At 31.7% G+C, this 15,057-nt stretch overlaps 1 protein-coding gene across 2 annotated transcripts; it reads right to left on the bottom strand.

Moving 5' to 3' along the window:
• LOC18586706 (40S ribosomal protein S15a-1) lies at window positions 5,860-7,429 on the bottom strand. 2 transcript variants are annotated; one of them, XM_007010218.2, is made up of 4 exons: window positions 7,325-7,429; window positions 6,770-6,920; window positions 6,514-6,674; window positions 5,860-6,243 (listed from the first exon to the last, which is right to left on the bottom strand). In XM_007010218.2, exons 2-4 carry the CDS (start codon window positions 6,900-6,902, stop codon window positions 6,145-6,147), a joined length of 393 nt encoding a protein of 130 aa, XP_007010280.2. In that variant the 5' UTR covers window positions 6,903-6,920; window positions 7,325-7,429; the 3' UTR covers window positions 5,860-6,144. The 2 variants fall into 2 exon arrangements, with proteins under 2 accessions (XP_007010280.2, XP_017984092.1); XM_018128603.1 differs by having other exon boundaries at window positions 6,770-6,917; window positions 7,325-7,393.

Raw genomic sequence — 15,057 nt, 5'->3', positions numbered from 1 at the left:
TCAAAGAAATACTAATGTAATTGAAATGTAAATAGTAACATAATTGTGTAAAAATATGAATTTATTTTATTAAGCAAAAAAATAATATTCAATATTGCATATGAATGATTAAATAAAAGTCAAAATCTTTTTTTTTATGTTGGAAATTCGTGTAGGGCCAACTACCCTATAAACATTTTATTAATAATCGAAAGAATTAAGTACATTAGGGAGGGGGAAATAAAATAAAAGTCAAAATCTAACTAATAATTCCTTTTTTTAAAAAATAGAATAAACCTTAGGAAGTTTAAAAAATAGTAAAGATTTTCTTTTTAAAAAAAGGAAAGTTACATGTGAACTTGATTTTGTATACAAAAGATGCACCGACATAGTTATCATTATTGCATGATATGCAATAATGTATCGTACAATACGAAACAATACTAGTAGAAAACGATATGTATCTATAGTTGTATCGCATTTGATCAAGTATCAAAAACGTATCGTACGATACGCGACACGTATCTTATGATACGGGAATTTATTGTATGATATAGTCAATATACTTTTTATGTGCTTAATCTAATTATGTCACGACCCGGAACTCTCATCGAATCCGTGACAACCGTCGCGACGTCCCGATAGACATTCATTACCCAGAATGTCAATCGAAACCTCGCAAGGCTTAACATCAGTTTTTCTCGCTTCCCCTATGAATATTAGTCACTAAAATTATGTTTTGAGAGATTATAACATTTTCCAAATTAAAACAATAGAAAAACAATTTTTTTCTCACAAGGGCATTTTGGTCATTTTTCCTCAAAAATCTTGAAATCCACTAAAAATTTAGTATGCGAGTATAAAACTCATAATTCATAATCAAAAATAAGTTTAAACATCTAAAACCTTCATTTAAAATGAAATTATGATTATTTGGATATAATAAAAATATTTAATAAAATATTCTATTTTCTTCTAAAACAATATTTATAGAGTTACATGTAAATAATTTTTGTAGCGTAAAAGCTAAATAAATTCATACATATTGTAATACAGATAACCAAAGTATAAAATTTAATTTACAGTGACACGTGGGCCCACGAATGACCAAAAGTATCAAAAGAGGTAAACCTACTATTTTTGAGGATGTAAGTCCAACTGTAGCGCTCAACGAAATGAGCAATCTACCGACTATCCTGAGCCTGATATAGGTGGAAAGGAGGGTGGTGAGATTATATAATCCTTGTGAGTAAACAGATACCATCTAAAATATCTAAAGCTGAGTAAATGGAGATAGATAAAATAATTTAACATACTGTAATTCATCACCTTTCAACTTGTTTCAATCAAATAAAATCAATTTATATAAATCGAGTAATCAACATGACTTATGAATTTCTTAAAACTTTGGCTCGTGTCAAAAATCATTTTTATACCCAGTTATTAGGGATGCCTTGATCGAGGGCTATCCTAACCGAGTCCGCCAAGGCTGTTAAAAAGTTATGTACGCATAAATCATGTTTTTATTTTAAAAACACAGTCGTTCCTTGGCGTTAGCGGAGTTCATCATCACAAGGTGGTTTGGCGTGAAGTGAACTCTAAAGTTATACCTCAGGAGTTACCTTACTCGCCTCTCCAACCGAGGTAATAATATGACCAGGTTCCGTGCCCCTCTAATAGGCTAGTCCACAGAACCAGCCCACTGCAGCAAGCTAAACCTACCATACAATAAAATTCAACAGCATGACATGGCAATTTTATCATTATCCAGCCTATCAAGGCAAACAACAGTTTATACATTTCAACACAAATACCAATTCAGCCATTCATGCCAATATTGTCATAAGCCAATCAATTAGAATCATGAATTTACAACACGCAAAAATAGTCTCTAATTGCTCTATTTTCAAACCATCATTCAATTTCAAGACAATTTATTAAAATCATTTTATTAAATCATATTTTGTTTATAAAATCAAAAAATTAATCATTTAATTCATTTTTCATGAAATTCACAAAATTGGATAAAAACCACTCTAGATAATTAAGACGATAGTAAGGTTACTCACTATTTCGGGAGTTGAATTCCAAGTACTCCGATTCTTGATTCCTCGAGTACTATCTCTTTACTTTTGCCAGAATGCTCACCACCTAAACATAATGCACAATAAGCCATTTACTATATTGTTCTAAATTGTTAGAAAACCAATTTAGGCTTTATACTAATGTATGAAATGGGATGCAAATTGTTCGGATTACCGTCTAAACACGGTATTCTACACAAATTCATTTGGGTCCCTAATTAAATCGGTATTGGCCTAATTCGATCTATCACTCGATTAATTGACCAATATGTCAAATTCAACTCCAATTAACTCCATTTTTCTCCCAATACTCCAAATCATTAAATACAATTTAAATAACTTGAAATGTGGCATAATCATCCTCACATTTTCTCTTGAAAAATTCAACCATTTTGAGTGCATCAACACCATGATTTTTCCTACTTGATTCTCACACCACAAATCACTAATTCTTAACCAAATCACTTGAAATAAAATCAAAATCATCATCAATATTCTACATAGAGAATTCGGCCAATGATGGGTTATGGGAGAAAATGAATTTTTCTTGTTTGATTTTCATGCTACACATCACTAACTAAAAACACTAGAATATCTTAAAATCTAACCAAAACAACCATCAAATCTTCTCTCTCTAAATTCGGTCAACCATGAATCCTTCATGATATCTTGTGATTCAACTATGAAAAATGCAAAATAATGCATTGGAACAAGTCAAAATCAAGAAATTTTACCTTTGATTGCTTAATTACTTGAAATCCACCAATTTTTCTCTTGAATTTTCACCCTAGGGTTCTTGTTCTTTCTTTTCTTCCTTTGTTCTTCTTTGGCCGGCCACATGAATGAGAAATAGGCTGATTTTGTTCTAATTTATAAGGAAATAATAAATGGATAAGAATTTGACACATATCACCATTCCATTGGTCCATATGTCATACTTAGCCATTAAGCAATCTCTCTCCACCACTTAAATTTTCTCAATTATTCATGATAATATTGGATAAAATCTATGTGCTGGACAAATGTTGGGTGGTGTAAAATTACAATTTTACCCTTGGGCGACAAAATGACTATTTTACCCCTATGCTCAAAAAATATGTCTGAATTAAAATTTTTCACTTCTCAAACTCAAATTATGTTCTAAATAGTCAATCTTGATCAAAACTTCTTCCAACATTCCAATTTTAACCTCGGGTGGCAAAATGACCATTTTTCCTCTATATCATGAAAATTTCAATTTGACTCCAAATCGGTCATCGAACTCCGAATCACCATTTTAAATCATTCTAGGGTTTTAAAATTCTCAATTTCATCTTAAAATCTCTATTTGAACTAGTTCGAGGCTTAATTCAACTTAATTGTACTATTTGGTACAATACCGTCCTATAACAATTTTTAAGGTACCCAAGTAAGCAAACATGCTTTCTTATGTAAGAATGGCATAATAAATATATTGTAAAGTTGAGCTTGACAAATTAATTATTAAAAATTTTATTTTTTTAATTTTTTTGAATTGAAACATGAAAAATTATATTTTATGAGTTTCCATCTTTAAATTTTAAACAAAAAATACTAAAAAAATCGAATTCCTTTTTAATTTTAACATGATAAATGTTTTTTATTTTCAAATTAATAAATTAATATTAAAATGTATATTTTATTTAAAATTTTATATTATTAAGGAATATGTTGAAAATTTAAATTAAAAAATAATCATCTTTTCAATTTACAGCCTATAATCTTCAATTCTGTTAAAAATATATTATTTTTTAATTTTTTTCTTTATCTTACATGTATAAATATCATTTATAATTAATTTTAAAATTTTTTACTGTACCTTACGATGCAATACTCGATACTATAAAAATAAGATTTTGATACACTATCCGTATCTTGATTTAACAACTATGCGCACTAGCTAAATTTTCTTTAATTAATGTATTTTTTTATATCTTTAATTAATTAATGTAACATATTTACTAATAAATTTTCATTAATTAACGGTATAGTTGGCACTTTTATGCCACGCCATCTGTCATGCGGTAGATTAACATATCATTTCATTGATGTCATTGTCACATGGCAAATGACATGGCATTAAATGTTGTTGATTAGGAATTATATGTTTACCTATTTGCCCATCCATATGTCCAAAAATGATTGACTTAAAAATTTAAAACAAAATAAAAAAACCAAGCACTTTCTTCCCTAATTTGTAAGTTTAAGGATTTAAAACAAAAAAATAACCTAATTACTTTCTTCCCTAATATAATAGAACAAAGGTTTTGTGTCCAAACAAACTAAATCATCTAATTTACGGTTTAAACTCAAAACTTATTAAATCATCTTAGAGATCAAAAATCAAAAAAATCTCTGAAAAATTGTTGTCTTCAAGTTATTGTTCATTACCTGAAGGGCACATGCCTATTTTGTTCTCTTTAGTTTTTTAAAGTGCAATAACAGCTTAATTGATGAATCATATATTTTCAAGTGGTTGTCAATCCTTTTCAGTATTTGTAAGGATATGATACAGATTAGTACATGATTATCTTGTCATTAATGTTTAGAGAAATCCAGCCTAATGATGCTGATCCCTTCAATTTAACAAGGAATATAGTGTATAAACATACCAATTTTGAACAATATTTTGTGTTCCATCTATCTTGGGTTATCAGTAATAAAAATTTATGGATAAAGACTTTATCTTTTTCCATAATTTTCATTTCTAGCTCTTTGAAAGTTTTAATGTTTCATTCCTCGTCACTTAGGCTTTGGCATTGCATGTTTTTAGTATGGCAGATCAGACCCATTTGCTTTTATCAATTGTTTCAGATTTGTGGCATTTACTTTTAAATTGTAGTCAATGATAGTCAAATTATACAATTAATTCTTGTACTCCAATGAATTTAATTCTTATACAATAATTTATAAAAATTGAATTCTTATAGTTTCCAAAATTAACAAGGTTAATTCAATCATTAATAACGTTAATATTTTTCTGTTATTGGACATAATGGATATTTAACTGTATGGTGTGAAATTATCTCTTATTGATATGATATTTAATTGTATTAATGTGGTACCAAATCTAATGACGTGATATTAATTTAATGATGATGCCATATCCAAAAATGATATACTGATTATATCTCTAAACAATAATTATTACATTATTTTTGAATTATTTTCAATGCCAATCAATACAGTCTAATATCACGTCATATAGCGAAAAAGTTTCCACATTATTAGTGATTGGATTAATCTTATTAATTTTGAAATGCGTGGAGAGTACCTTTTACAAATTATTATACAAAAATTAAATTTACTTTTGACAAAGTATAAAGACTAATTGCTGACTGCAAAACATAAAACAGACTGATACCTAAAATCAACTGCATATGCTTCGACTCCATCAGAGCCTTGCATTTCATCCTATAATTGCTATCAGAAATATATGCAGTTATTTTATGACAGAAAAACTTGAATTGCCCAGAAGCAGCTCTTACACCATACACGTAACAACCAATTTTATGTTACTTAAATTTCATACTTCTTTCTCAATAAAGAAAATGTCAGCTTCAGGATGCATCCAGTACACTATAATGCCCCATTGGGAGGAACTCAGGCCTCAAATGCTAGAAATATAACCAGAAAAGGGTGTGTTATAATCAACCTGTCGCCATGGAGTTCATCCGAGTAATGATTTCCCAGAGAATGGATTTGATTCTCAACTCTCCAGCACACAATAAATTAATTCTATATATCACAAAACGTAACAATGACAACACCAATATCATGAACAACCCAAAATATTGACCTTCATCCAAATAAAATTTTGTTAAAAGGCAGGTGATAGAAATTAGTTAGCAGAAACTTCCAAATCGAAAGCTCTTCCAACTGTTTGATGACAAAGGCAAAGCGCTATTACCGATGAAAACCCCGACAAATCATAATCTCAAACATGGTAAACAAAACATAACGTATAATCCCCGAAATAAAAAATAAGAATTCTACCAACACTGATAGAGGATAACTACCAAGTTCTACAAAAGACAAATTAAAATTTTTTAAGAAATTTGTCTCAATAGAAAAAGCCAAGAACTTTCCCACCAACATTCTTTCTTCTGGCTTCTTCATGGTCCATGATTCCAGCAGATGTGGTGAGCACAATATATCCAAACTGCATGAAGAAAACACATAAAACTCACAACATAGCACTCTCATTTCAATTGAATAAACCTTCCCTAAACTAATGAAAGTAAGAACAGGACATGCCACTCAATAAAGAGGCAAAATAATGATACATATATCAAAATTTGTTTCCACCTTCAAGTGCCTTCTGTTTCTTTCTTCTGACAAATTTCTTACAAAATCATTTCCATTAAAGAAATGAAACATCTTATGAAAACATTATACAGAGATTAAAATTCCAAGAAGTTTCTAAGCTAACCTGTCTTGAAGGAAGTAACCTCGCAGTCCAACCCTCAATCTCTTTGACTCCTACATCAAAACGAGGACTGATCACACCGCACTTATTCAGCCTTCCATTCAGTTCAACCACAATTTTACCAGCTCTGTGATCATCGACATACTCAAACTCTCCAATGTAACCTGTAAAGCAAATAAAAAAGAGTTAACATACCAGCATCTTCATATTACATTAGATCAAATTAACACTTGAAAAAGGGAAGAGATTATGGTCAAACCATGCTTCTGCATGACCAAAAGGAACTTGATGATCACTTTTGAGGAAGGCCTGACCATGACCTGTCGTTTGCCTCTCTTCTCCGCATTGTACATGCTCTTGAGTGCATCATTCAAGACGCTGACCCTCACCATCCTTCCAAATACAAGCTGCTGCTTATTTTACATTAACTAAGTGAGAAATAAGGGCTTATTTATAGTTTTTAAAAAATCACAAACAATTCAAAAATCATGACCATAAAAAAGAAGATCATCCTTGCATTCGTTTCTAGCAAACACTGATTTCCTCCCTGTGCCCAACCATCTTATTCAAATGGGCACATAAAAACTAAAGAATTTCATTCCAACCAAATCCCAAAATTTTATTCTAACCTAACATATTGCCTGTACGTTAAGGGAACCAAACATTTTGAAACATCAGAATTAAAAAATGATTGATTCTTAACTTGCCGAGAAGCCCAAGATCAAGAAAAAAATTCAATGAAACACAACGAAGAAGTTTGAAGATCTAAACATTGGAGAAGCGCAGGGAAGATAACGAAACGAGTGTTTCTTACCTAAAAGCCAAAAAGGCAGCCGCGTCTGGGTTGCTCGGGGAGAGTGGAGAGAAAAGAAGGCTGAATTAGTTAGGGTTTCGGCTTTTTATTTGGGTTTTTAGGAAACACCACTCTTGTAGGGCTTGGGATCTATGGGCCCTTAAAAGCTCGCCCAATTACCCTCTTTCGGCCCAAAACACAATAGAGATGTTTTTTTAACATAAATAGAAAATTAATTAGGCTTTTAATTTATTTAGATTTGCATTGTTAAAATTAAATTGTTTATATATTTTATTTAGGTTGATAAATATAAATTATCACCTTATTATATGCTAAAATTACATCCATCGAATAAGTCAATGCTTTTAAACCACACTTTCTACTTACAGTGTTTAAGTTTGATATTTGAAATTATAAATTAAGTATTTAATTGAGTGCAATTTTGAGATAATTAATTTCTAATTTATTTATAAAATCGTTTAACACTGTTAAGCTTCTTTACCAACTAAAAGAAGAATATCACATGACTCAAGCATTAATAAACATTCTTCAATTTTCATCAAACATAAATTTCCAAAAAAAAAATTCATCAAACATAACTATTAAGCATCATCCAGCATTATCAACCAAGGAATATTAATCATTTCATAAGAATTCTCCAACTTAGGATCTGTTTGGTAACCATAAAATAAGTTGTTAAGAAAAAATCTTTTATTTATAAAATATTTTACAGGAAAATTTAATATTTTATGTTATTTAGATAAACTGTCGAAAATATTTTCCATTGTTTAAATCATCTTTTGGAAAATATTTTCCCCATCACTAAAACTATAAAAATTATATAAATACCAATTCTCTAACATCCTTAGAGATATGAAAATATTAATATTCATTAATTGTATATAATATCTAAAACTTAATTTTCAACATTAAAAATATGATATAACCATAAAATACCCCAAAAATCTATGCATCAATCAAAATTAATAATCATACATAAGAAAAACATTCTACATTAATAATAAAACATATCATTAATCATGTTACAAATTCATACTACATACATAATTAAAAACATCCAACAAATATCCAACAAACATCTTACAAATACTATCCAAAATAATAAAACCTACTCCTAATATAATTAATCATTCTATATAAACTTACTAGCAATATAATTTAATCATCCTTCATCAAACCTACTAGGAATATAATTAATCATCCTACATTACAACTCCTACATTTATAATCAATCATCCTACATTACGGTTCTTACATATATAATTGAGCATCTTATAAATATCCAACATGCATCTTGCAAATCAGAAAATCTAATCATTAGCCCCGTAAAACATGAAATTATCTAGCCAAGCTCTTTCCAAATTATCACTCTTGACCATGAATTCCCTTACTTGATTCTCATGCTCCATGAAATAATCAAATGCAAAGATAAAAAAAAGTGCTCATCATACCCATCCATACTCATCACTTAAGCATAGAGAAAACTATGAAAACCCAACTACCACTACCCTTTCCTCAGCTAGAAATAGTGGTTAGAAAAGTTCAAGTTAATGAAGTTGAGCAAAGGGAGAAAGGAATGTCTAATATACTTAATTCAACCAAATATCCTTCCTCTACAAATACTTACTATAGAGCAAAAGCAGTTGATGTTGATAAAGGGAAGCCCACTCCATTACCTCCAGCGAAACAAGCACAAACTTTGGAGTCAGAACCACCACCTCCACATCTTACAACTAAGCAATGGTATAAGGAGCATATCCTATTACCTTCCTTTCATAAGTCACTCCTTAATCTTTTTCCATGGAAATAGAAATCAAAGTGGTTAAGTCCTTCATAGTGACTATGTAACACCCCGTGACCTCATTTAGTAGTCAATAAGACCCTATCGACAAGACGATGGGTCACTTAATGTAAATTTAAGTGTCAAAGAGTGGTAACGGGAGAAAAAAATAATTTAGAATAAAATAATATTAAAATATTAATATTTTATTAATTAAGGGAATCAGTTTGAAGAAGGATTATATGATCAATTTAAGTGGGGGAGAAGAAGAACGAATGAATTTTGGAGATAAATGACGTAAGTGAGACCCATGTGTTTTATTAAATCGAGCTAGTACGGGTAAATAAATATTTAAATATTATGGTGATACCGAATTGAAATGCAATTTTGATATTTCGATTGTATACGTGTAAAGGAGTAAAGATAAAAGCAAAATAAAATTTTTTAAACGCGTCGAAAGGATCGAATTTTAAAATACGAAAGTTGGAGGGTTATGTGGTAAATAAAATAAAATCAAGGATTAAGTGCAAATGTGTTAATTGAAGTTAATAAAATATATATATAATATAATAATGTAAATATATGGGAAGAAAGGGCAACCGCCCATGTGATCAATATGCAACGTAAAAAAAAAAAAGAAAATAATAAGAAGAGAAGAGAATGATGGGGGCCGAACAATAATAAAAGAAAATGGTAAAAGTTGATGGGCAGTTGCCCATGTGTGCATTAAAAAGGGTCCTAAATTCATTTTTAATTAAGTGAAGGAGGTAGGGGTCGGCCTAAAAGAACCATGAAGAAAGAAAGAAAAGAAATGGTGGAGGGGCCGGCCAAGAGAGCTAAGAGAGATGAAAGAGAAAAAAAAATAGAGAAAGAAAAAAAAAGTCACAACTAGCTATTTGAAGGAGAAAAAGGAAAGAGAGAAGTCGGTTGCGAGGGAGAGAACGAAGCAGACCAAAGCTGAGCCGAAAAGAAAGAAGAAAGAGAAGAAATGGAGGAAAAGAAAGAAAAAGAGGAAGCAGTCGGTTGTGAGTGAGAGGGAAGAGGTGCCGCCGGTTTTGGGTGAGTTAAAGGGAGGAAAGGAAGCAGCTTTTAGGATAATGAGAGAGAAGAGATGCCGTCGGCTTTGGGTGAGGAAGAGAGAGGAAAGGTAACAGCTTTTGGGGTGAAAGAGAAGATCAATGGAAGCTATTAATGTTAGAGAGAAAAGGGAGTAGCCAGATTTTTGGAAAAAAAAAGGAGAAAAAAATGGTAAGTTAATATTATATTAAGGTTTATGGGTGGTTTAATATTGTGCATATTTTGGATGAAAAATATGCAATTTGGTTAAGGAATTTTTATTAAGCTGCTTTNGGTTTATAGGTGGTTTAATATTGTGTATATTTTGGATGAAAAATATGCAATTTGGTTAAGGAATTTTTATTAAGCTGCTTTCCATACAAGTGTGTGATTAAGTATATTGGGTTTAAATTGTTGCTAGGAAAGTTTGTGTGAAAGCGTGCCGGACGAAGTACGTGACTGGTAAATAGGAATAATTATACACGCGTACGAATCAATAGCGATGTAGTAATCCCACTATTGTGAGGTGAGTAGGGGGTGTCAATTTTAAAATTTTCGTAAATATATACCTATAAGTATGATTTATTTTAAACGCGAAAATTATGGATAGCATGTGTTGGTAGCGATCTTAGAAAATTATGATTGCAAATTATGTTTGGAAATCGTTTTGAATATATATATGTATAAATTATATGTAAAGAGTTTTGAAAATCGGGAAACAAGCCCTTCACATTGTTTTGCCTAAAAATCTGTGCCTTATATATTTGTGTAGTGTGCATTCATGATTATATTGCTTACTCACCACGCAAATCACTATTTGAAATTCATGCATAAATTTTATTTTGAGAAAATGATAGATTTTATAATACCCAATATTTGACGCTTTGAAAATAATTCGGCATGAATTTCAAGAACGCAATGTAAATTTTTTTTAAAAACGTTTTGGACAAACCGAGAGCTTCGAGAGTAGGCCGGATGTCACATCGATTAAGTGTGACCCTGTGCACGAGTGAGCTCTAGCTAGAGAACCTTTGGGTCACCGACGGGCGGTTAGGCGTGATGGGGACCACGGCTTGTGATATATGTATGCGTGGTTAGGCCACCGGATGATTACGCGGTTGCGACCGCTTGATTCTCCGATGTCGGCCAACATCTTGAGACTACCATGGCATGTGGGATCCGGTGGAGTAAGGCTCCCGGATGTTATTACTTGGTAGCGGGACCACAAGTTTATTTTCATTCCCTACTCGAGAGTGGCATCTCCGGGTTTTCAAACTCATATTTCTTTGCATGGTGAAAGCGAAATTTAACGATTTTTTTGCAACTCTCCTATTTTTATGGTGAAATGAATTTTAACTCCTTGAGTGCGAGGTGATTTGTGATTTATGTATGAGTTTGATTAACATTCGATTTCATGGGAGCTTGCCGAATATATTAATTTGATTTGAGAAAAATGTCAATTGATCTTGACGGTAGAATTTTCTTTATGTAAAATTGTTTTAATTCAATATTTCAAATGATTGACTTGAACAAGGTTATTGATCTATTTTGTAGCGAAAATTTTTATCTGCCTTGGTTAATTTACCAATTGAAGTGTTTATAATCCGCAAGAAATCCTTAGTTTTTCATATAAGCCACAAACTCCCGTTTGAAATAAATTATTTTTATAATCCTGCATTTTAACATTCAACTGATATGTTGTTTACTTGTTTCCCATCTACGCCCTACTCACGGAGTCGATGATCACTGAGTTTGTGAGACTCACACCCTCTTTTTCCCTTTTTGCAGATAGAGATCAACATAGCATGTAATCATCGATGTGTACGGTCCACCGCAAATAGGTAAAGGCATCTCATAGCATTTTATCCCGAGTCACTCCGCTGTTAGAGGTTGAACCGTAGCACTTTGTTTATTAACTTGTAAACGAATATTGATGTTTATATAAGTAAATAATTGGAGATTATGGATTTCAATGTATATACTTGTGAATAAATGGTTTAAAGATTGAATTGATTATTACGTTATAGCTCAAGTCATGATATGATAGAATAATGTTTTAAGTATCCATATGGAATGGTGATTGTATATAGTGAACTAACGGGCATTTCTAGTCAGGCTTGTTCGGGACTTGACGGGTCTTTCCCTAAGGTCTCGGATGCCGGTAGTGACCGGGAGGGGTCGTTACAAAGTTGATATCAGAGGTCTAGGTTTAATCAAGTCTTAGGAATTCTCATGTTAGCTAGCGGAGTTGTAAGAGTTAATGTAGAGTCTTGTTTATGGTTTGTGATTGCAACACAAGTCATAGATAGGAGGCTATATAAACTCTTATTCCTAGCAACCTACCTTTCTTCTAATGTCATGTAAAATTCATAAGTGGTGCCGTTGTCCGGATTTGAGATGCTACTCGAGACACAAGCTGCTGTTAGAAAGATTTTAAGCAAATGCTCCTGAGGAAAGGTTAATGTAATGATATACCTTCTGACTAACAGTGGAGGAAAGTGGAGTTAAAAAATTTGAGCCATGATTGTCAATGGGAAGAAATTTGATGACTATGAGTGGCTATTACAATTGATGTGTGGCCAAGAAGTACAAAAGAAAAAAAAAGGTTAGTAAGCAAATATGCTCTAAGGATGGACTTGAATTTTGTTATTGTCACGACCCGGTACTCTCCTCAAACCCGTGTCAATCGCCGCGATGTTCCGATAGACATTCATTACCCGGAATCCAATCGAAATCCCGTAAGGCTTTAATATAAGTTTTCTCACCTCCCCTGCGAGCAACAGTTGATAATATCATATGTTAAAAGATTATAAGCTATTTCCAAACCAAAACAATAAAGAAAATATTTTTTGTCTCACAAGGGTATTTTGATCATTTTTCCCTAAAAATTTCAAAGCCATCTAAAAATGTAGTATATGAGTAAAAGATACATATTTCACAACCAAAAATGAGTTTAGATGTCTAAAACATTCATTTAAAGTGAAATGATAGCTATTAAGATAAAATAAAAATATTGAATAAAATATTCTATTTTCTTATAAAACAATTTTTATGGAACTACGCGTGTCACGACCTGGAACCTCCCTCGGGCCATGACAACCGTCGCGACATCCCGATTGACACTCAATATCCGAAATGCCAATCGGAACCCCGCAAGACTTACGTATCAGTTTCTTGCATTTCCTGTGAGCAATTGTTGTTAAACATTCCGTCTTAAACAATTACTAGTCGTTTCCGGCTTAAGTAAATCAAAAGACAAAAATTATTTTATTTTATTTTTTAAAAAAGGATTTATAGACAAATATTACTATTCAAAATATTGATTAAAATATAGCATTTTTATATAAAACAATATTTACAGAAACACGTGTAAGTAATCTTTTGTAACGTGGAAGTAAAATAAATTCATACATACAATAATTTACAAAGTTATAATGTACAATAATAATTACAATGACAAGTGGCCCATAAATACACCAAGTGTTGGTGATAGTAATCTACTGTCTGTGAGATAAAGGGGTCAACTGGAATCCTCGACAAAATCGGGTATCTACAAGCTACCACTGGCCTGAAATATTTGGAAAGGAGGTGGGTGAGATTTTGCAATCTCAATGAGTAAACAGACATTATCATAAATATCTAAAGGCGAGTAAAATGGAGGCAAGTTTAAACAACAAATCACAAACCATTTCATAAGGTTTTCAATTTATTTCTTAAACCATAAAATATTTGTAATTTACCAAAACAGTTGTTAAGGCTTATGACTTTTATTAGAAACAAGGCTCAAGCCAAAAACTAGTCCTTGGGGATTCATTGGCTGAGGCATCTAACCGAGTCCGCCAAGGTTGTTAAGATATTTATATGTTAAACACATGTTAGTTTTGAAAACAAGCCGTTCCTTGGCGTTGGCTGAGTTACAAATTCACGTGGGGGTTCGAAGTGAAGTGAGCTCTAACACTACCCCGAGAGTTACCCTCCTCGCCTCTACAACCGGAGTAACTATGCAACTGGATTTACCGTACCCCTCTAATAGGCAGTCTACAGAAACCCGTCACTACAGTGACTAACCCACCAATTTTAATAAAATTTCGACAGTATAACGTGACTTTTATTTATTTATCCAGCCTGGATAGTAAAAGACAGCTTACATAAATTCCCAATGCAATTATAAAATATAGCTACATATACTCATATATCACAAGCCATTCATAGGAAAATATATTTTTCAAGACAATTGGCAGCCTCCAATTACTCAATTTCATGATCAAAAGTTTCTTATTTCAGATAATCACCACAATATATTTATTTATCACATTTATTTCTAAAACATCAAAAGTCCCATTTTAATCTCATTTTCGTTTCATAAAATACATAAAGAGCATTTAAAAATAAACTCTAAATAATTTACAATAATAATAGGTTTACTCACAGTTTGTACAAATTAAATGCTTTCTAGGTGCCCCGATCATTATTCGTCGGGTACAACTTCCTTGCCTTTATCAGAAGGCTCTCCTTCTAGACACATTGCAAAAATTACACAATTCACCACATTGATGCTAAATCACTATATAATTGACTTAAATCCTATACTAATGCATGGTTTGAAATGCAATAGCCTAAAACGGCTTAAACGCGTATTAACCTATTTTTGGCACTTTATCTGATAAATTGCTAACGCGCTCCATTTTAGCTCTAAATTGTCCCATTTTCTCTCCAACATTTCTAACCATTAAATATCAGCCAATAACCCTCTAAAATCACCAAAATCAGCTCACTTTCCTCCTTGAAAAATTCGGTCAAAATGGGACACTTACTCGGTTAATTTTCCATTTTGTTTTTCTATCACATTTAACCATTTTTCATCATTTTCTCTTCATTTCTTTTAGAATAAAAATCA

This window comes from Theobroma cacao, chromosome 10 (genome assembly GCF_000208745.1).
Source record: "Theobroma cacao cultivar B97-61/B2 chromosome 10, Criollo_cocoa_genome_V2, whole genome shotgun sequence".
Taxonomy (NCBI): Eukaryota; Viridiplantae; Streptophyta; class Magnoliopsida; order Malvales; family Malvaceae; genus Theobroma; species Theobroma cacao.
This window is presented reverse-complemented; position numbering and strand designations above follow the sequence as displayed.